Source organism: Protopterus annectens, chromosome 3.part0, assembly GCF_019279795.1.
Source record: "Protopterus annectens isolate FY-2018-M chromosome 3.part0, PAN1.0, whole genome shotgun sequence".
In the NCBI taxonomy this organism is placed as follows: Eukaryota; Metazoa; Chordata; order Ceratodontiformes; family Protopteridae; genus Protopterus; species Protopterus annectens.
In genome coordinates, this window is record NC_056731.1 from 431424824 (window position 1) to 431448884 (window position 24061).

Here is a 24061-nt window from a genome sequence, read left to right on the forward strand (position 1 = left end):
ATTTCAGACCCTTCATGCAGGCAATTAGATTGTGGAGTTATTGGAGACACCAGGCTTGAGAACTGTGAGAAGGGACTGTGTGTGTGTGTGTGTGTGTGTGTGTGTGTGTGTGTGTGTGTGTGTGTGTGTGTGTGTGTGTGTGTGTGTGTGTGTGTGTGTGTGTGTGTGTGTGTATGTGTGTGTGTGTGTGTGTGTGTGTATGTGTCTGTGTCTGTGTGTGTGTCTGTGTGTGTCTGTGTGTGTGCGTGTGTGTGTGTGTGTGTGTGTGTGTGTGTGTGTGTGTGTGTGTGTGTGTGTGTGTGTGTGTGTGTGTGTGTGTGTGTGTGTGTGTGTGTGCACATTTTATAAAATCTAGGACTTTAAAGCATGTAGTAAAAATTGCAACCTTCTTCTCTTTGAGAAATGGTGATGGCTGGTACCATTTCCGTCATGTGATAGTCATCATTTTTTTTTTTTTCTGACATCTGGTTTGCACAGCTGATTATCCCAAATGGTGCCTTTTTAATGCTATAAAATTAAAAGTCTGTAGCTAGCTATTAGTTCTGAAAATACAGAGCTAAATTAAAGAAATACAGCATCACACCACTGTATACATGTATTTGTCTACAGAGAGAGAGAGAAAATTAAACTACTGAGCTGTAAGTAATAAACAGGGCAGGCTACCTGAGTACTATATCACCTGAGACAGTGAAGACACAACATAAAGTAAACTATTCGTAGATGTGTAGATCTGCCTAATCAGTGTACAGCTTCACATTAAGGAAACAAGAATGCACCAGATCTTTAGTTTTACAGCTTAGGCCGTAGACTAAATAATACCTATATAGTGGTGTGGGGAAGGCAAGATGAGAAGGAAAGAGTCTGGAGTCTAGCAACTTATGCCATCCTGTTAAATGTTCATAGTTACATCTTCTGAGCACATTTCTTCCACACCTGTTATGAAAACAGAAGTGTAGTGAGTAAAAATTTGTGCTTAAAAGAATCAGTAAACATCTTTATTACTGCCCTGTGCAAGAAATCGCGAATATAAGAGGCAAATAGCATTAAAAGCCTACTACAGTCAGGTAGCGGAAGAAAGCTGTTTCATCATACCTTAATGTTGGATGGCACAGTAGAGCAGTGGGTAGCACTACTGACTTACAGCAGGAGGATGCCTGGTCTGTTTCCCAGCTGCCTTCTGTTTCGACTCTGCACTTCCTCCTTTGTTTCCTTCCAAAGGCATGTAGTAGGTGGTTTGGTGACTTCAAATTGTGTGTGCGTGTGTGTGTGTGTGTGTGTGTGTGTGTGTGTGTGTGTGTGTGTGTGTGTGCGTGTGTGTGTGTGTGTTTTACAGGAGAAAGGCCTGACAATTTATTTCCATTCTCTACCTGTCAAGTAAATTCCATGAATGACAGAGGCTATTCTTAGGTTTCCTGCAGCTTGTAAGCATGAATGTTCAGGCTTCAGTCAAGCTAGTTTCTACAGCACATACAGTAGGTACTGAAAAGTAATACACGGGATTTACTATGTATCCAAAGCAATACTACCATTGTACTGTTATATTGTCACTTATGTGCTATTGTACCCTTGTCTGTTTTGTATATCTGGTCAGTTTTTGACCTTGAGCTGAATCTAAAATTGATCAGATTTGATAAGTGCTCTTCCTTACTAAACAAATTAGAATAAACAAATATTGAATTGTTCCTGCCTTATTTAAAAACTTCTGAAAGGAAAGTTTGTACTTTTTAACTGGTAATGCATTTGATGTGTTCTTTGTCATGGTTGTATTTGGACAGTTTTTACAGAGTAACTGAGTTGTTTTTATGAAAGATTAGACATTTCTTTAGATATATTTTCTTTAGTGGCTTCATTTTTTACCTAGATGTGCCAAGCTGTATATGCTGTAAAACATCAGCAGTCACACCAAAGGTGCCTTATCTCTTCACGTTTAACCGACAACTCCAGAACCTCATTAGGTTTATGGCCCATTATACACAGGCTTTTCATTCCTAAAAAAAAAAAAAAAACACAGTGGGCAGTAACATCAGATTTCATAAAACAGTGTACATTGAGGAAGCTGAACACTGTTTTAAAATGCTAGTTAAGCTGACAAACATTAAATTCATTCTTTACCTAATTTAGGGTGTATCAATAAATGTATAAATGTAAATTTTATATTCAAACCTCATGCTGTTGCACCCCACTCCGATATTTTAAAATGTACTCATCCTAAAATCATTGAATGTATACATTTTGGAAAGGGACATATTATTTGCAATTGCTGCCACTTATAACCTTAAAAAGCTATTTTTTAGAGGAACAATCCCATCGACTAAGAATGCTTTGCATAGCTCTGTACAAGCAAACACTAGTTTAGACAGGTCTAATTGTTCTGTGCTCTTTGAGCCACAATGTATCTAAGATATGGTGAGGAAAATGTACTCATCTGAGTATGCTGCGTATGCCTAACTGCACACTTGTTTGGCAATACAAGAATTATTTAGTAAGGAGTGAGGTTACAGGGTAAAATTAGGCAAAGCTGTGTTTACTATGCAGTTTTCTTTAAGTATAAAGATGAAATGTAAAATGATAGAGACTTTGCAGTATTTCATGTGAAGTATTTATCTACTGCTTTTGCATGTATCTCAAACAAATTACCATACAAGGCTAAAACGCAGGGGGACATATGATTAAAATGCAATGATATTATATGTGACTAAGCAAAGCTTACCACTGGATGCCTAAATCATTTGATATTCCCCTCCGGTGTGTGTGTGTGTGTGTGTGTGTGTGGGGGGGGGGGGTAAAACACTGTATCCTGATGAGAACTGTAAAGCCCTTCCCATCATCAGGAAACTGAAATAGTGTGCCTTCTGAACAATTTCAAGCAGCTTTCTGCATAGTTTCATGTGGTTCTGGTAATTAAAAGCTCATTTACGTTATTACTGTAATCAGGTCCCTGGAATCAGCATGCATTTTCCCGAGGCAGTGAAATGTAGCTTGTTCTTTACATAATGTTTTAGTACCCTAATTGTAGTAATTTATTGTTTTCCATGTCAGCCTCTTAACATAAGTTTGTCCATGGTACCAGCTGTTATAAGGGAACTGAAGCAGGATCTAACAGAGGTACAGTATTGTATCACTAAAGATACTTTTCTAATAAAGAAATCAAAGTGTGAACCAAAATGAAAATGACAGGGCTTGTCTTTCAAAAATACTGTGACCTGCACAGACATGACAACTTGACTCCTTAACTACCCCCTTTCTTGGCACGCTGACACCCAGCTGAATTTAAATGAATGGATATTTGTAGCATTTGTCCATTGTTTGTCTTCTTAGTATGTTCAGACAAAAACTCTACTGTTTATATTCCAGCAGCATTACGTGGATCATTTCTAGGATATTTATTCTCCTTAGTGGATTTTCCTGTCTTTGCTCCAGAGCACAATCATTCAAAATCATTGTTTTTATCTGATATTTCCTTCTTACCACTTACTGCACTTTGCAGTCAGCGTTTCACTGTTTCAAATCATCCATTGCTAGAATGTTTTTATTCTTACTGATAATCCTTCTTACAGTATAATCACCTTAGGTGTCTGTAGAGAACACCCATCATGCATTTCTTTCTTCCTCACATTACTCAGACGCAGCACATAATGTAATCTCCACTGTCACTTCTACTTTTTCCTTTCCCTTCCAACCTAACCTTTTTCTAAAATGCACTGTTCCATTGTTGTACACCCCACTCCTTTTCACTATAAATACTCATTCACTTGTAGCAAAAGTTTTTGTTATCTTTTACTCTATAATATGTTCCACAAATAACACACTTAGCAGACTGGTTTCTTCTAAATATATTACAATACACACCATCATCTTACAATACTTTTTCATATCTTCTTTTTTTCTTCTCCTACCATAATTCTAATTCTAGGCTGCGAGGCTGCTTACATGTAGCTCTCTCTCTCTCTATATATATATATATATATATATATATATATATATATATATATATATGGAAACTGAAAAATGTCCTTTCGAACAATCTACTTTCACACGTGCAGTACACACATATAAAGGTATATACATAAATATATATATGTATGTGTGTGTGTGTATGTGTGTGTCTGTGTGTGTGTGTGTGTGTTTCTTTACCTATTCACAATGTTTGCCTTTTTTTCTATGTCCATTTTAAATGTTTCTGTTTTCCTTGCCCATTTTAAATCTATAACACATATGTCTGAACTATAGATCTTTCCCTGCACCATAATGAGGTCATCTTCCCAGATCGCATTGCTTTATCTTCTTTAACCACACGAGAGAAGCTTCTGGAAGGGACACCAGAAGTGCTCTTTTGTAATTTATGGGGTTAGCGAGAGATATATATAAACCTTCTGGTTCCAGAAGGTACATTCCAGAAAGGTCAAAAGAATGGTTGCAAGGGGGATACCCTCGGTCCGATAAAATTACTAATAATTATACATCAGAAATGTGTATGCAGAATAAGCTATACTTTTTAGTAGCAGTAGGCCTAATGTTTTCAGTGGACATATTTAGCAAAATAAATAATGCATAAGAAGATTTGTCTGCAAGCTTGAATTTTCATCTTAATGAATGATGTTAACTTAGAGACCCCTCTGACTTTGTTGTTATGCCATCTGTGAATTCACAATTTCTCTCTTCATGGAAATTCAGACTTGTGATTGTGGTTGATTATTATTATGTCTGCAGGTTCTGGGCAGGTCAGTGCTTTTGATATACATACCCGACAAAGTAGAACTGTAAGCTTCTTTTTTCATAAATAAAAGGATGTCAAGCTCATTTCAGTGAATTCTCAAAGCCTAGGAATTAAAAATGTTTGGATATGATATGGCTTCTTGGATTTATACTGGAAATTGTGACTTTTAATATTTTTTTTTATCTTTGACAAGATTGTTGACTTGTGTTCATCATGCCTTTACTGTGTCACACTGGGGAGCACAGCCAGTCCTGAAAATAAAGAATTCAGCGTACTACGTTTGTGTTTAACTGTTGCAAATCCGATCCTTTGCGAGACAGCGATGATATTTTTGTCATTTTTCTCCTTTTCATTTCAGTGTGGTGTTGCTGAAGGTGGATTGTATGAAAACCTGACAGAACGGAGCCTGCAGGATGCCCAGAAGTTTATACTGATGCACGAGGTGGTCCAGCCAGTTGTTCCGTTGCCGTACTTCATGGAAGACAATAGCCGTTTCTCCCATGTAGTCGTGGATGTTGTACAGGGCAAAGACATGCTTTTCCACATCATCTATCTGTCCACAGGTAGGAAGACAATTACAGCTTCATAAGTAATGGATAAAAGTGCTACGTACACACACAAGGAATTCACATGATATGTGTATTGTTATGAATGGATTGTATTCGTATCAGAGTAGAACTCTGCCTTATTAAGGCATTACCAAACAAAACAATGTGTAATATTAAAACATAAGACAAAATAGGCAATGTCTTTTGTGTAGTGACTAGTGTTTTGCTGTCAGTGAATGCACTGGTGCTGATTATGTCTGCTTTGTTTGTAGTCTATTGTTTCTGGTTTCTGCTATGTTCTATGGGGAAGGGCTGTGGTGTGCTTATATTATTGCATTCTTTTTGGTTATTTATGGTGACTGTAAGAAACTAAATGAAGTGTAATGTGGCAAGGTTATAGAATGACAACTATGAACTGCTTCTGACAGTGCTTCTGAATTTTTATGTCTGAAGCCTGTAAACCACAGTGATGAATAAGTCTAGGCTGATATTATGAATAAAGACCCTGCCATTCCCGGCTCCAGTGTATATCATGCAGCTTGAGGAGGATATAAGGAGAGCAAGTAAATGTGTGGTATGTGTCAGGAAATAAGTCCTTCTCAGTAAAGCTGATATAAGTAGATGTAGGATACAGTGCAGATCTAGGATACAGTGTCAGGGCTGACAAATCTGCCACTGCATGGGCGTAAAATGACATCAGTGCAAACAAAGAGAAGTAAAACAGTTCTGGCATCTCCTTCAGATGCCAACTAGCAAAGAGTTAATGAGCTTGACTTGAAAACTCTAGAACAAGGTAGTGTGATAAAGTGATCAAAATGTACAAATACCTCATCTAAGTAACAATAAAAACAAGGTTCATCTGTCTGAAAACAGGAACGTAATGTCTGGGTGGTGAAAGGAAGGAAGTTTTTGCTGCTTTTCCATAGAGTAGTGGTTTTACTGACCAGTTCTGTTTTGAGATAATGAGTCCAGTAACAAGAAATTCTGAAAAGCAGACAAGACACAAAAACAATTCTACAGAGGGGTCCAGTGATGTTTGCTGTTTGTCGCTTCAAATATTAACCACAGTATAACACTACAGGATATGACTCTAAATTGGGAATAAGATGAAAATATTATGTTTTCAGTGTTTGTCCCTTTAGCCTGAGTATTTATGTCATCTTTATTGTTTATTGACTGCAACAGAAAATGACTGAGACTTTATACTACCCTGATGTAATGAAGGAGAAGGGAACTATAGTAAGGCATTAAAAATCAATAACAAATTATCATCGGCCATCTTTTAACAATGAAATTACATTCTATTAGATATGAGCACATGTCCTCAGTAGAAGATGAAACTCTAGCAAAAGAATGATGTCATTTTCCAGAGTCTTCCCTCAAAGAGATAAATGGCTCCAATAAAAAAGAGGTCCGCCTGCTATAATTTTTAGGAGTGGTCTTGTGGCTTCATGTCCTCCTGAGGTGCAAAACTTTGCCAGACTGCTAGGTCACCTGCCATCCTATGATGCACCACTCCTTTATTATATGCGCTAGTTCTCCCAAGCTGATGCCTTTCTTTGCTTAGAGCTTGAGCTACTTATTCTATATTTTTGCTTGTTTCTATGTTCCTTTACATTTAATCCTTTCCACTACTTTTGGCCATACCTGCTGACAATTTCTACTTTTTTTTAAGATTTACTATTCATGTTTCTCTTCCACCCCTTTGTTTTGCTTGCTGTTTATGAGTGCAGGATATTCCAGCACTATGCTGAAATACTTAACGACTCTTCTTTTCTTGATAGTAAAATATCTCTGTGCATTAGCAAAGCTGTGCCTCAAGGCTGTGGGTTAGTGTCCTTTGACACTTCAATGGTTACGCATGAAAAAGACTCAATCTCTTCCAAAAATATGTAGTAAGTGAATCAGGAATAGCTTTCAGCCAGCCAGTTTGTTGAAAACTGTATTCTTTAATGCATTTTTCTGTGTGTGTGTGTGTGTGTGTGTGTGTGTGTGTGTGTGTGTGTGTGTGTGTGTGTGCGCGTGTGCGCATGTGTGTGTGTACATGTGTGAGTGCATGCCTGTATATGTCTGGGGGGGGGGGGGCAGAGGTTACTTCAAATACAGACATATCCTTACTCTGAAGTCTGAAGTTGCAGTGACATTAGAGTTAGTCGGTCTGCAGCTTCTTGAAAGGGAGTTTGGGGAGTTTGGGGAGTTTGGCCTCTTCATGAGAACACTTCTTGTTTTACTGATTAGTCAAATGGATTTGCAGTAGATCGTTTAACCAAAACTCCATTTGATCAGTTAGTTTTGCTTGTTTGGTAGTGGTGCTAAAAATGTATGGAATTTAGCGAACTGTCTCTAAAATCATTGGTATGTTTCACAACCATACCAAAGTCAGTGTTGAGATGAGCTGAGCTGTACAGTCCAACAGCAGGACTGAGGTGTTTTTATGCTCTAGTACCTCGAGTGACTCAACAACAGATGCCTGAAAATGACTCCAGAGGTCCAGTCACTTATCTGTTTATACATAAATAAGTGAATGAATAGGTAAGTAAGAAAATAAGTAAATATTTCAGAGTGTTCTTAGGAAGAGCATCTGCTTTCTGTAATGATCCAGTCAGTTGGACACTTACATGTGTTGTTTTCAAATAAAAATGAGGGAAATGAGATGTCTGGCACTAGGCAGTGAATACTTTTCAGAAAAATCGGCATCCATATGCACCTTAGTTGAAAGAGACAATACATCAATTCTGAGGTATGCTAGGATCCAGAAAATGGCTCATGTTCAGGGCCTGTACAGAGAAGCATTGAATATCTGGAAATGTGCAGTGGGCCATAAGGTTACTTTGTAGGAAGTCTGCTTGCCAGAGCAGAAGACGATATGAGTAGATTATCTGAGTAGACCATTTACCATAACACAAAAGTGTGAAGAGAAAAGTTTTGTTTTTTAGATAGTAGGTTGATACAAAGGATGTTGCCTAGATATCCAGGGTTTGTTCATAGTACTTTCATCCTTGAGTATGGATGCCTTCTTCCTATGGACTCAAAACATTTTCTTTGTTGCTTCTTGCCTTTCCACCCTTCCTTGTATTATTTAAGCTGTTGATCAAGGCCAGAAGCAGATGTAACAGACATGCTTCTTGTAGCCCCCATGATGGGCAGGAAAGGCACAGTTCAGCCTATTTCTCCATCTCAGGTCTGTTGTTGGTGTATCGCTGCTACTCTTTTGGGCACTATTGCCTTTGCCAGCAGGGTTAGCAGTCTGTCTAAGCTAGAGAATTGTAATTCTGTATCCTTGCAAGGTTTCTGCATGATTTCAGACAGTTTGACTCTTCCATTAGAGCTGGAAAAGATCTTGAGAAATGACAGAAGGTGTGCACTAAATGGAAGCCCGATTTTGTTTTTGGAAGTTGGGCAATAACTAGATTCAAAATTCTGTCCAGTTATTAATTCCATTATTTCTGCTTCTTTAGTCTTAACATATGAGTACAACCCTGTCAGAGTCTTGTCAGCTTGCATTAGATTTCTCCTGACAGTAGCTACTGCTCCATTATGGCAGCTCCAAACACTGCTGGATACTAGGTCTTAACCTCCTGCCTAAGATGGCAGTCACTTGACCAGGTGCTCTGTATCATATCCAAGCTACAGTGGAAATCCCAGTTCGAATTTCTGGTGGCAAGGCCCTAACAGAAAAACGTGTGTTTGTATATATGTATCTTTATGAGTCTATATTTAAAAGCCGGATTGCACTAATTCGACTTTTCAGCATAGCAAAACATTCTATGTCTAAACCCTGCTACATTAATGTAACAACTCTGAAATTGCACATCAGTTAGGAAAAAGGCAGTGTCCCACTACCAACTATGTTTGATTTCAAACAGAACACCCACAGCACCACGAGCCAATGGCACTGTAAATGAAACTAAAGAAAATATTTAGTTGTTATAATAGAACCAAGGCAGTGTAAATGAAATACTCACTTACACTTCCAAACCAAAAGAGATGCAGAAAAACAAACAAATACATTAATCAATATACTTAGCACCAATCTAATGCAGCACATCTGACATTTGACAATGTGTATCTCAACCACAGAAATAAAATCCAATATATGTACCTCACCAGGAGAATCCAGGGCCTCAAACATCTACCATACACAGATAGGCTATAACACCTATCCCACTACTCCTTTTCATACAGACTCCTCAGAGGTGATATCTGTCTGCCATATAAAGCAATCTCAGACCCCGCCTTGATGGGACTGCTGCATATCCGCAAGTCAAGCTCCACTCGAGTAACCCAGCTCCACTCGAGTAACCCGCATGCATGACCCAAACTGGTCTGTGACATCAATAGGACTTGCCGGCAGGACAGATTTGTGTCCTAGAGACTGCCCTTCTGTGGAATAGACTCCCTTTCCACGTCAAGCAGAATACCTCATTAACCCTTTGTAAGCGCAACCTAGATAACTGGATGGTGAACAGAACATACACCCTTGGGATACACACACACACACACACACACACACACACACACATATATATATAGATATATATATTTATACAAGTACATAAATATATATATTTATATATATGTATGTGTGTGTGTGTGTGTGTGTGTGTGTGTGTGTGTGTGTGTGTGTGTGTGTGTGTGTGTGTGTGTGTGTGTGTGTGTGTGTGTGTGTGTGTGTGTGTGTCTGTGTGTGTGTGCGTGTGTGTGTGTGTGTGTGTGTGTGTGTGTGTGTGTGTGTGTGTATAGTAACAGCTTGCTGTGGAAGAAGGTAGCAGTCATTTGTTCCTAAGTAAGTATTAGGCAAGCAGTCTGCAGTCCTTTGCAAGCCTTGACAAAAACCCTATTCAGAAGTTACCTCCAACATCAATAAGGACAAGACAAGATAGACCAGGGAGAATTTGATCCTGCTCAACCAATTATCTAGGCTTGTTGTGAAGGTGGCTAATGCTACTTTGTTTCAGACATGAAGGATGTAATAGGATCTGAATCAGTCTGGCCAATGTGTCTTGTTTACCAGCTGATGAAAGTTTCATTCATTTAGCTAGGTAATTGAGGTACCATTTGTTTTATGAAGGAATACGAAGTTAAAGATGGTCGGCTCTTTCATGGCTGGTAAGGCTAGATATAGATTTCCAATATGGAGTCTGTAAGAGACTACATTCAGAGAAGGCTGGCAGTCTCTCCTGATAGCTAAGGTTTCTCAGGTTGAATGATGTGTTTGGATAAATAAATGTCAAAAGATGAATTATATTCAATAATGAGTCTGATGATCTAGTTTTGATGACTTTGAAAATTACATGAGCTAAATAGATAGATGGCTTTCTGATCTGTTACAGAGACATAATGGTCAAATGATATCAAATTATCAACTAGGGTGCCAAGATCCCTTATAGCAGTGTCTTATTGGAGGAGTATGTCACCTTTATGGTATGTTAAAATGTTTTTTTTATCAGAAAGAACTATGCTACATCTTTAGCCTTTAATTTGACACCCTTGTCCTTGTATCAGTTGTTAACATAATCTAACCCATGTTGGAGCCAATGGAAGCTTGAATAGCAACTCCCAATTTATAGCTGTCTGTAATCATAGATAACTAGGCCAGCGATGTTTGCCTGATGGCCTGAGAAAGGGATACCAAACAGGAAAGGACCCAACCCCAAGCCCTGTGGTATACCACTAGTAAGATGTTTGCATTCAGAAGTAACATCTATCTATGAGTCTAACCACATTGGTTTTGTCAGACAACCAGTTAGCTATCTACTGCCCAACGTAAAGATTTATATTCAGATTTAAAAGTTTCAATAGTGCCTGCATGGGGAATAGTGTCACAGGCCTTGGCCAGGTCCAGATATGCTACTAATACTGCATAATTGCTATCCGCACCTTTGGTTGCGTCTTCTAAGATCATTATGAGGTTAAGGAGAGGACCTTCTGTAGACAAAGCAATATTGTTGATGGCCCAGAGTTAACAGATGCTCAGTGTCCAGATTTATAAGGTGTAAGATAATGTGCTGAATAATTTTACATATGAGAGTAGTGAAATGAATAGGTCTTGAACCACCCTTGTTTAATGTCATTAAAATGTCTGTTTTCCAGGCTTCAGGAATGTAATCAGTGGAGAGGTGTACATTAAAGAGATAAAGTAGGGGTTCAGCTAGGCCCTTGTTAATCAGTTATCCGTGGATGAGGTGTGCTCAGCTTTTGAAAGAGGTAAGACAACTTGTTCCAAAGTAATTAAAGGAGGTGACTGGGACTGAAAAATCGATGAAATAGTCATAACTGTGGGTTGAGTAAAACTTCCACCAAAATTGTTATCTAGGATATTCTCTATGTCCTTTGGTTCAGAGTGTGTGTGAAGAATTATTCTGGACAAGCTCTGAACACTGTTGGGAGTTAGTGTTTAACTTTATAAAATAGTTAAAGAAAGATTTGTACTTTTTTTTGGCTATTTTAAGTTCATTCTCAGCTTTGAGGTTCACAATGGTTCCCTTAAGCTCTTTACTAGTTTGCTTAAGTGACCTCTTAAGGCATATAGAAACAGATCTCCTATAAGCATTAAGCAATGTCTTTCTCTCTATATATACCTTGTCTTCTTGGCACATAAGGTGTCCAGCTTCCTTCTTACCATCATGTTGTCCATTTCCAAGCTGCTTCCTGAGAAAGTGGTTGTGTTATGTTTTTTAAATAATCACTTGTCAATAAAAGGGTTTAAAACAAAATATGCTGACATTATTTTAGAATATTTACAAGCTTTGCTTTGGGATAATTCAGTAGAGGTATGGTTAGGATGTTCAGCAATGATAGGTATGTTACAACAATGTGCCACTTTTCAGCTCCTCATGGATGTGCTTTAATAATTTTTTTTTATGATGCCAGATATCTCTTTAGCAGTATGCTTTGTTCTTAGTTGATGACAGGAAGGTTTTTCGTACTAAGAACTTGAACTGGCACCGCTTATGTAGTTAAAGTTTTGAGTTTCAATTATGAAATGAGAAAGTGTGAGGCAGTTAGCAAAGAAAACAACAATCCTTCAGTTCATTGACGATGTTAAATTCTGTGCATCAAGGCCACTGTTTTCCATTCTCCTGTAAAATTTTGGAAACTTGTAGCATTTTGATGGGTATCAGTAAAATGAGGGATGTATGATTAAACATTTTTAGAACAGATTATTCACTGAAAATAGCAATATTTCTCCTTTCTTATTACTTCTGCTACCTCCAAATTGTGTTTTTAAAGTTTGCTTTTATTCTGTTATGCATTGTCGCCTCACAGCAAGAAGTTCTCCCATTCAATTCTCAGCTGGAGCGCCTTTGATGTGGAGTCTGCAAGTCCTCCCCATGGTGTTCGAAAGACATCTGTGAATGGGTGTGACTTTGTTGAAGGTTGGGTGTCGGGCTGGCATCTCGGCACCGTAAAAAAATCTACTGACAATCATTAGCGGACCAGAGTTCTGCTGTGGTGACCCCTAACCGGAAAAAGCCGAAAGAAGAACATACAGGTATTCCACTATAGGGGGTTGTTTTTAAGATTCTAAGTCAAGCAAATTGTTTTAGCCAGTTAACAAGAAGACATTGCCTGCTTTGAATTGCATAACGAGAATATGCAAACCAGAAAACTGAGTTTCCTTCGTTGGAGGTTCATCATGTGGTGAAGCAGGGGTTTTACATAAAGATCCAAGATTCATGGAATTCAGCAGACCAGTGCGATCTATCTGTGTATGTGGCCTGAGGCAAACTCCAGTGGATTTTTTTTGTGGGTGGTGATGGACTGACAAGACCTGCATCAGTAGTTACCTTTTCAATAGCTTGTTGCTAGAAAGGCTATTAATGAACTGGTTACATAGACACTAAAGGTTCTACTGTGAAAAGTTGATTTCCACAACTCTGAGGATTGGACATGGTAACAAATAATGCCTGAAACATAGAAGGGTGAAAAAAATTAACTTTGTGTTTCTTGTGGGGGGAGGTGGGCAAGCCCCCATGCACTCCCACCCATCAAACTTTTATATACCAACTCTATGGTCACACCAATTCAAAGAAGGGAGAGATCTCTCAAAAGAAATTAATCATTGCCTGTGCACACTTAGAAATTGCAACATCTGTGATTTCCAGTGGAAAACAGCACTCAAGCTTATGAATGTTTTTTATATTTGGGCTACTGAATCTCAAGGAATTTTTCCTTGATGACTTGTAGAGGAGACCTTCACAGCATTATCCAAGGATACATTTTGAATAGACTGCATTTTACATTAAACTAGGAGGACTAATTCTCTTCTATTGTCAGAAATTATAAAGCTGTGATTTTCTCTCCCCTTGAAAAAATCTGGAACCTGTAAGCAAAACGCAAACCAAAGCTTCCCAAAAAAGTCAGTCTAGAAGCTTGTATGTTTCATGGATTGATTCCATTTTTGTTTGTATTGTAACTCCCTAAGGAAATTGTCAGAGAAATGGAATATGTGGGGTGTAAACATTGCCATCATGTATAATGAATGTATTGTACAGTAGAGGTTACATGTTTGTTTATCACATTTTTGACTTTCTGAAGTAGTCCAAAACTACAGGGTATTTTGTTTTCTTCCTTTTGTTGACCAGGTTAGTCCCAGTAGGCTAGTAGCCTCTTTTTAGAGGAGACTTGAGGTTGTATTTATACTTCTAGGGAAAATTGGCCAGGCCATTTGGAACTTCCTGTCTTCTTTTTTTTTTTTTTTTTTGAGGACTTGATGCACCAGACGGTTGTTGCTAGTTCTTGGAGAATTTCAAAATGGAGAAAGAAAGGAGAAATCAGGCTGAGTGCGCAGTGCTACAGAATTCTGAGATCTGATAAACAGACTCTGTAAGAGAGGAAGCATATCTGGAAACGTCTGTGTTGCCGGAGATGACGGATAGAGTTGAGCCAAATGCTGATGAGGAAGTAAGCTGAAGTTCTATGGTGGTTGGTGTGTTGGGAGACGTAACAGGGAATGTTCTCCCAGATGAATCCCAAAAAAAGCTGGATTACCAGAAGGTGCTGACAACAGTTTGGTGCTATGCTTGGCCAGTGGAGTTGCTGGTTTTAAGGCTTGCCCCTGCAACAGGGTGATGTTCTTCATTCCACATTGCTGCAGTCTGTTTTTCTGAGCAGTAAAAAAAAAACTTCTACATTTGCAGTGATAGTAAACAAAGCAAAGAAAGATGTTGCACCTGAAGCTGAAAGAAAACAAGAACTGATGCAAGGGTAACAAATCCAGAACAGAAGACCAGTCGTAAGAGTCAAAACAAAGAACCTGACATTATGAGCAGGTATGAAATACTGTTTTACCTTTGAAGTTTAAAGTACAGGACATAAGAAGTGCAATACACTTAGGAACAGAAGACTTTTGTGAAGGTATTTTTGAAACTTTTACTTTACTTGAAAACGTTTTGAATGAAGTAGAGAAAAAGAGTTCATTTACACCATTTTTATTTATTTATTGTATTTTTATTTGTATTCTGGGTAGAGCACAGATCTCCGTGGTACTTTCTTGCATTCAGCCTTGGAGCAGTGTCTGGTTCAGTGACTTGCTTAGAGGCAAGACAGGCTGATGAAATCAAACCTTATGCTTGTGGATAACAGGAAACAGCTTGTTAACAGTGCCTTAATCCTCTAAGCCAACTGCCAAATCATGGAAACATATTTAGAACTTGTGACTTCAGTAAAAAAGGAAATGTGTGCAATTCAGAACATCTGACATAGGTTCATAGGTACGTACTAGGCTGTCGGCCCAAGGGCCTAAGTAAGCCTAGCCAACAAGGTTCCCTGGCTTACGCCACCCAAGAAAGTTATTTTCCTGTGCCCCTGTTGAGCAGAGCCATAGACGTGATCACTGGGGTGTATTTCCTTTTTCCCATCTACTCATCAAGATTTTTCTTGAAGAGTGCTAATGAGGAACTTTGCTTGACATAGATGAGTAGCTTGTTCCAGAGTATGGGAAGTCTCTGGGACAGTAATCTAACCCTCCAGCATGTTTTGTTTATTGTAGTGAGAAGGTATAGGTCCCTATAGCGTGTAGCTCAGAGGGATTGGGATTTCTTTAGGTGTAGCATGTCCAACAACTCTGGGTTTGACATAGCTTTGTATGTTAGGCATAGACAAGCTTGAGTTAAAGACTTTTTTCTGTCTATTTTTAATAAGACTTATGATATAAAAATGTCTGATGAAAGACATGTTTGTGCAGAGGACTGGGATTTATGGGTCACACTGGATGTGCATGAAGTAAAATTGCTAAATATTTCAAATGCTATAAATGTTTATGAGAAACAGGAAACAGTGAGGTATTGGGGGTCAACCTGAAGTGTGATATTATGTATTAATACAACCAGAAGCCAAATTAACGCAACCAGGAGCCAAATGTTTCATACCTCGTCAAATTTTTGATTTTTGTTCCAAACATTACATCCTAGCCACCACAATTTTAGTTTGATAATTGTGTATGTATATTGGAAATATATGTTGCATAATACATAAAAACAATAGGGATTTTGTTACAGAAACAAATCCCTAGAGTGCCATAGGTTGTCAACCAAGTTGGAGCGTCCATGTTTGTTTTAGGTAAAGTAGCAATTCCATTGCCAAACTACAACAACCTGCTTGGGTAAGACGTCCTGCAGTGCACATCTGTATGAATCAAGCCCATTATTCATACACACTTTCAGCAATTTCACCACTAATGTATATTAAATACCTTACCGCATTACTTAAATGGTACAGTTACATCACCGTCATTGCTAAGAAGTATAACATTTAAAGGTCATGGAATTTCTAATGTTGACAGCCATGTTGTTTACATTTGAAATGCACTGATTTGACACTATGATCATGCTTTAAATTTCCACATCTGTCTTTCTTAATTTCAGTCTTTTTGTCATTTAACAATGTTAATTCCATTATCATAAAGTTGTGTCTTGAAACCTGGATATTACATTTAAATAGCTAGACTTTTAACCATTTTTCCTGTTCTGTGATACTTGTACAGTGACAGTGAGAGAGTACATAAATAAACTGGATGTTATTTTCTGTGATTTACTTCTTCTTCTTCTTCTTCTTCTTTTGGCTGCTCCCGTTAGGGGTCGCCACAGCAGATGAACTGTTTCCATTTTCTCCTGTCCTCTGCATCCTGCTGTGTCACACCAACCACCTGCATATCCTCTCTCACCACATCCATAAACCTTATTTTAGGCCTTCCTCTTTTCCTGTTACCTGGCAGCTTCATCCTTAGCATCTTTTTCCCAATATACTCTGCATCCCTCCTCAGCACATGTCCAAACCAACGTAATCTTGCCTCTCTGTCTTTGTCTCCAAACCTTCCAACCCGGGCTGACCCTCTAGTATGCTTATTCTTAATCTTGTCCATCCTCGTCACACCTAGTGCAAATCTTAACATCTTCAACTCTGGCACGTCAAGCTCTGACTCCTGCCTTTTTGTCAGTGCCACTGTCTCCAACCCGTATAACATAGCTGGTATCACTACCCTCTTGTAGACCTTCCCTTTCACTCTTACTGGTACTCGTCTGTCAAAAATGACTCCTGACACTCTTCTCCACCCACTAAGTTGATAAATTACTTACTAAGAAAACATGGCAATTAGTTAGCACGTCTTATTACTCCAGTGACATAATTTGCTGAATTATTAAAGATTTTAGTCCTGGTTGCTTTAATATGTAAGTACCACAAAACAACTATATGCTTAAATGTAAAAAAATACAATGCATTTGGACATTTCGGTTTGACTGTCCTTTACTAGAAAAGGAAAGGTTCGAAGAAGAATAGTATATTTAAGAAAAAAAGACAACAGTATAACTAAAAGTATAGGTGGAGAAAGTTTTATGGCGAGCTTAATTGAAAAAAAATGTACCTAGTATGGAAAGGGTATAAGACAGAAAATGTTTTACAAACAGAAAGATAGAAACAAATATGCACCATTAGGAACTCAAGAAGGGGTACAGGAAGAATGTGAGCAGGAGAATAAGATGAAGAAATGATAAATCCATTAGTGGGAAGGTGCAGGGAAGGAAAAGAAAACCAAAAATAAAAACTGGAAATAAGAAAGATTCAAAAAATAGAAAGGGATGAATTTTAGCACTAGATGTAAACACCTTTCACAGTTATATAGAGGTGTGGTAGTGACTCAGTGACATAAAAATGAAGTATGGATATGATACAGTTGTTAGATATGAGATGTGTGAAGAAAGGAAAAAGGAAAATAATTGAGGCAATATACGTAAAAAGATTATAAGGTGAGCGGAGAGTGATATGTGTTCAGGAATATGATTTTTTTTTGAAAAGTGAAGAGACTAATGATATCTGAGACAAACATGTGTGAGGGTAATTGTAGTTTATGCATATGTCAATATGTCATAGAGCAAAACATGTTTAAGAAACTTAAAATCTTTTGTCCTGTTAAATGTGTCACTTATGATGGTGGGGGGTTTTAACTGTAATTTGAAAAAAGGACAGGGAAAAATAACACAAGATATTAAAGTAATAAGAGAAGTTGTAAGACATGGAAGGTTGAAAATAGGGAAAAAATAGAGACTGGACATATTTAAGTGGGACTTTCGAAACTGAAATAGATTATATGCTGTATTCAAAAGATATGAAAGAAATAGGTGGGATATAAATGGCTGCGTTTTCAACTCATAGAGCAGTATGGGCTAGAAAGGGAGATGACAAACAAGTAAAAAAGAAGGAAAATGAATTAAAGTATTAACTGGAGCAATTACTAAAACAAATGAGATAAAAAGGAAACATAATATTTCATGGAAACAGCATATGACAGTGCCAGCTCATTACAAAACTGGACAGATTGGTGGAGTGCTTATAAACAAAAATACAATAAAATATCTTTGACTGTAGAAAAGAGTGAATCAAAGGAATAAGTTTGTAAGGAAATCATAAAAAGAGATGAAGATGGAATAGAACAATATGGTGACAGAATAAAAGAGCTTGAAAGAGAACTGTATGAGAAAACAGGGAAAATGTTAAACTATAGTCACAACCACAAAGGAAAAAAAGCACGAATTCAAGAAACCACGATGTCAGCCAAATTGTTTATTAAAACACAATCTTTAGCGCCTCGGCTTGTGTCAAGCCTTCAAGGAGTAAAATTCACCATAAAACACACTCATATAAATACCAGCAGCCCTCCACTAGTTGAATACAATTATATAATTATATAATCCAATTAAATTGCCATTTAAGTACTTAAATTAAACTTTTTCAACCGCACTCAGTGTTAAGCCCCCTAGGGGTCAATGTAGAATATTTCAATATAAGTATTGCTTCTTTATACAACAATTTATTTGTTTTATATTCACTTGATTCACAATATACTTTCTCCAAAACAGTACCTTGCAAGCTGTTGCTATTATACATTAGTAAGTATTGCTATTATGTACACATTTAAAATGTTGTGCCAAAGGGCTTTCAGGTTTACCAGATCTAATATCTCTGAGATGCTCTTGTAATCTGGTCTTGGAAGTCCTTTTAGTTTGTCCTATATAAAAAAGTTTGCACCCACATCTAATAGCATATATAACTCCTTTAGTAATACAGTTAAAATGCTCCTTAACTGTAAAAACCACCCCATTAATCTTGGGAAAAGTTTTCACCACATATTCCCAACTAATACACCTTCCACACTGGAAGGTGCCCACCTCTTTAATAACTTATATTAACACATCCGTTGGTCTTTTAAATTGAGTATGGACAGCAATGTCCTTAATGTTCTTTCCCCTTTTATAAGAAAAACAGGTGGTTGGGTTGTAAAACAATGTAAGTCCCTGTATTTTCTCAAAAATCCCAATAATACAGTAGCATTGTCTTAAAGAAGGACTTAAAATATTATATGTGGTTACTATAAAAACCTCTCATTGTCCACATTACTTTTCTCAAAATTATTATGTCCATGGAGGATGTCTTTTGGCTTTTCCTGGTTAGGGGTCACCACAGTGGAACTCCGGTCCGCTAGTGATTGGCAGTGGATTTTACAGTGCCGAGTTGCCAGCCCGATGTCCAACCTTTGAAGAAGGCACACCCATTCATGCACACACCAACCTGCATGTCTTTAACATCAATCGACCATGGGGAAGACAAGCAGACTCCACACAGAAGGCGCTCCAGCCGAGAATCAAATGGGAGAACCTCTTGCTGTGAGGCGACAATGATAAACACTGCATCACAGCATAACTATATCCATAGTAAGGTTTAATTGTATGTTCCCTATTCAAAAAATTTTTGTAGAGCATTTTCCACTTTATATTTAGCATAGCCCTCTTAAGAAATATTTCAGCTATACACAGTAATTCCTCCTTCATATAAGTATATTGTGAATCAAGTGAATATATAACAAATAAATTGTTGCATAAAGAAGCAATAGCTTTATTGAAATATTCTACATTGACCCCTATGGGGCTTAACATTGAGTGTAGTTGGAAAAGTTTAATTTAAATACTTAAATGGCAATTTAATTGGATTATATAATTATATAATTGTATTCAATTAGTGGAGGGCTGCTGGTATTTATATGAGTGTATTTTATAGTGAATGTTATTCCTTGAAGGCTTGACATAAGCCGAGGTGCTAGAGATTGTGTTTTAATAAACGGTTTGGCTTGACATTGTGGTTTCTTGAAAATGTTAAACTATATTGTTTAGACAAATATATCCTTGAAGGAAAAAAGGAGAAAGTGTCTCAATTTTTGGGAAGGAAGACTGGATGTAATGCTTTACAGGGAAACAGACATTAGATATAGGCAGAGAGAAGTAATGGAAAGTATGGAAAAGCCCGTGTGTAGAATGTAACAAGAAGAGCGGTACAATAAGAAGTATGGGCTGTAAAACAGATCTGAAAATGTGTAGAAATCAATTTAAGATAACTGGAAGAAATCATAAAGAAAGGAAGGAAAATAAGCCCCAGGTTATAAATAGGTAAATGAAAACGAGAAGCTAATATTCTGTAAAATATTCAATTAATGGACTGAGAAAGTAAGAACAGATCAAGGGATTGTTTGTGAAATAATTAAATTCATCTGGGAAAAAGATGAAAGAAAAGATGTAAAAATGGGAACAATACCACTGGGAAACACAGATTATAAAATCTTCATCAGAATAATACAAAAGAGGATGCAAAAAGTTTTGCATGAGGTTGTAGGAGAAGGTTTTTGGAGTCAAACAGAAAGGCGTGAAGGACACTTCAATAATAGTAAAAATGTTAACAGATAAGATTTTGAAAGAAAATAAAAAAGTAAGGCTAATGAAGTAATGCGGCCAAAACATTTGATAACGTTAGTCATGAAGCAGTATGGGAGATTCTAGAGACATGGAATAGTAGAAAAAATGTAAATGTTATTAAAAATGCTGTGAAATGCAATGGATAACATTATAGAAAATGAATGGATGGGAGAAAGGATAACAACATTCAAACATGTATGTGTGAAATAAAGAGACAAAATGGAGATGGAAAAGGACTTATTTTCTCTCATATGCAGATGATTTAGTGATTGTGGCAAAAAAGTAAGTTATGGGTAAGTGAAATTGAGGTACAAGTGGAAGAGTTATTCAAAAAATCTAATTTACAGTTAAACAAGGCAAAAAGCTAAGTGTTTGGTGAAACTAAGACGTGGAAAATATTGTATTAGGAAGGAACTAAGTGTGTTAAGAATGAAATACGAATGGTATACAATGTAATAGAACCAATGAAAATAATGTTGGAAGAAATAAAAAATATTGTCATGGTGGAGAAGTTTTAATCCATCATTTAATAAAAAAGTGTATATGTTAAATATCTACATATTAGGAAAACTAACATATTTTGGGAGCTGTACATGTTCTCACTAAAATGGAGAAAGATATGTTAGAAACATTTTGTAATTTTAGTTGTGGATTAAGATTGAATCCAGTGAAAAGAGGGGTGATATACAATAAAAAAAGATTTGAACCCAAATAATGTTGAAGTATACTTAGCATCTATGCATTTCATCCCAGGTAATACGGGAGGTGAAAGACAGTGAGCTGCAGATGATGGTGAAAACGTTACATTTAAGGTATGAAGAAGTATGAAAATGTGAAGGAGGAAAAACAAGTGGAAAACAGGAAAAGATAGGAAGATATAAGAATAAAATAAAATTATGGAAAGCAAAAATAAATGTGGTTGATAAGAACAGAAAATTAAGGTATAACAATATTGTGGTGACATTTAGTATGGGATATCCTTAGAAGGGATTAAAAGAAGATGTAAAAATGTGATGAAAATGCAAGGAAGCGGTTTAAGAATTTTTATGAAGCAGGACATTATTCTGTGGAAAATGTTGCTTGATAAGATATCACTTGAAATATGAGATATAAGGCACTGGAACAAAGAAAATGTAGTGAGTGCATTGAAGAAGAAACAAGACATTGGTTTCAAGAATGTAAAAAATTGACAGTTTTGGAAAAGTTTTAAAAAAGGAATGTAAATGGATATGATATATGGAAAATATGAGAAAGACATGTGAATTGAGAAATTGGGCAGAATACTGTATTTTACAATCTGGAGATTATGCAAAGGAAGCTGTGATGGATTATTGTATACTCAAAATTAAGATGATAAAGATCTGCTAAATGAAATAAAAAGATATCTGTGGAAGAAAGGATAGGGGATAGATAAAGAAATGGTAAAAATATAGTTGATGTTGGCTTAGAAAAGTATTATTTTCTTGAAACAATGAAAATGGATATCTTTTCTGTGTGCATTAGATGTTAAGGTTTAAAAAATGGAAACAAATTTTATGTTATGAATATGAATATGTAAATAATATAATGAAGCACAGTTAATGAAAAATGTAAATAAATAAACCAACCTCTGTATTTTTTTTTTTTTTGATAAGTGCTATGGAATCTTTTACATTCATCTGAACTACCAACAACTTAACCAGATGGGACTTTAGTTTAATATCTTATTCAAAGGACAGGACACTCAGAAGTGCTGCATCCCTTAACACTGCATTGCAGTGTTACCAAAATTAGTACAGGACAAAAAATAACAAATGGCATGTTGTTCCATTATGAGAAAACACAGCACTGGAAAACAGGTGTGATATAATATGTTTTACAGTTATGGTTTTTGCAGGGAGGCAAGCCCCCACTAATTAAATATACTAACTCTAAGATCACTCTGCAGAGGGGAAAAGTCAAATTCCCCTGATCACCACTGTGCATAACCTTGAACGAACTTAACACCAGCAGAAGAAATCAGATAAGTTTTGATCACTTCTGCCAGTGTTAAACATGTATGAAATTGTAAATGTTTGGTCTTATTGACCACTCTCCTTCTATTGGACAAACACATATTTTGCAATTACTCAAGCTTTTGAAATGGCATGAACCCTTCTCCCTAGTTTCCACTGTGGACTAGGGTGCAAGGCTACAGAATTATAGGTTAAAAGCAGCATTGGTGGCCAGTGATCTGGAATGAATATGAAAACACGGACTCAGAGTGCAGCATTACAATATATGCATAAGGAGAGAGTACACATATTTTGTCACACCTAGTGCAAATCTTAACATCTTCAACTCTGGCACGTCAAGCTCTGACTCCTGCCTTTTTGTCAGTGCCACTGTCTCCAACCCGTATAACATAGCTGGTATCACTACCCTCTTGTAGACCTTCCCTTTCACTCTTACTGGTACTCGTCTGTCAAAAATGACTCCTGACACTCTTCTCCACCCACTAAGTTGATAAATTACTTACTAAGAAAACATGGCAATTAGTTAGCACGTCTTATTACTCCAGTGACATAATTTGCTGAATTATTAAAGATTTTAGTCCTGGTTGCTTTAATATGTAAGTACCACAAAACAACTATATGCTTAAATGTAAAAAAAAATACAATGCATTTGGACATTTCGGTTTGACTGTCCTTTACTAGAAAAGGAAAGGTTCGAAGAAGAATAGTATATTTAAGAAAAAAAGACAACAGTATAACTAAAAGTATAGGTGGAGAAAGTTTTATGGCGAGCTTAATTGAAAAAAAATGTACCTAGTATGGAAAGGGTATAAGACAGAAAATGTTTTACAAACAGAAAGATAGAAACAAATATGCACCATTAGGAACTCAAGAAGGGGTACAGGAAGAATGTGAGCAGGAGAATAAGATGAAGAAATGATAAATCCATTAGTGGGAAGGTGCAGGGAAGGAAAAGAAAACCAAAAATAAAAACTGGAAATAAGAAAGATTCAAAAAATAGAAAGGGATGAATTTTAGCACTAGATGTAAACACCTTTCACAGTTATATAGAGGTGTGGTAGTGACTCAGTGACATAAAAATGAAGTATGGATATGATACAGTTGTTAGATATGAGATGTGTGAAGAAAGGAAAAAGGAAAATAATTGAGGCAATATACGTAAAAAGATTATAAGGTGAGCGGAGAGTGATATGTGTTCAGGAATATGATTTTTTTTTGAAAAGTGAAGAGACTAATGATATCTGAGACAAACATGTGTGAGGGTAATTGTAGTTTATGCATATGTCAATATGTCATAGAGCAAAACATGTTTAAGAAACTTAAAATCTTTTGTCCTGTTAAATGTGTCACTTATGATGGTGGGGGGTTTTAACTGTAATTTGAAAAAAGGACAGGGAAAAATAACACAAGATATTAAAGTAATAAGAGAAGTTGTAAGACATGGAAGGTTGAAAATAGGGAAAAAATAGAGACTGGACATATTTAAGTGGGACTTTCGAAACTGAAATAGATTATATGCTGTATTCAAAAGATATGAAAGAAATAGGTGGGATATAAATG

The 24061-nt window shown here is 36.8% G+C and overlaps 1 protein-coding gene across 2 annotated transcripts in view; it reads left to right on the plus strand.

The window, feature by feature from the left end:
* The window catches only part of SEMA5A (semaphorin 5A), a 2688572-nt gene that overhangs the window by 1770809 nt on the left and 893702 nt on the right, over positions 1-24061 (plus strand). For both annotated transcript variants that reach the window (XM_044064865.1, XM_044064863.1), the window contains one exon: positions 5076-5280. In XM_044064865.1, the coding sequence (XP_043920800.1) occupies positions 5076-5280 (205 nt within the window). The remainder of the gene's footprint in view (positions 1-5075; positions 5281-24061) is intronic.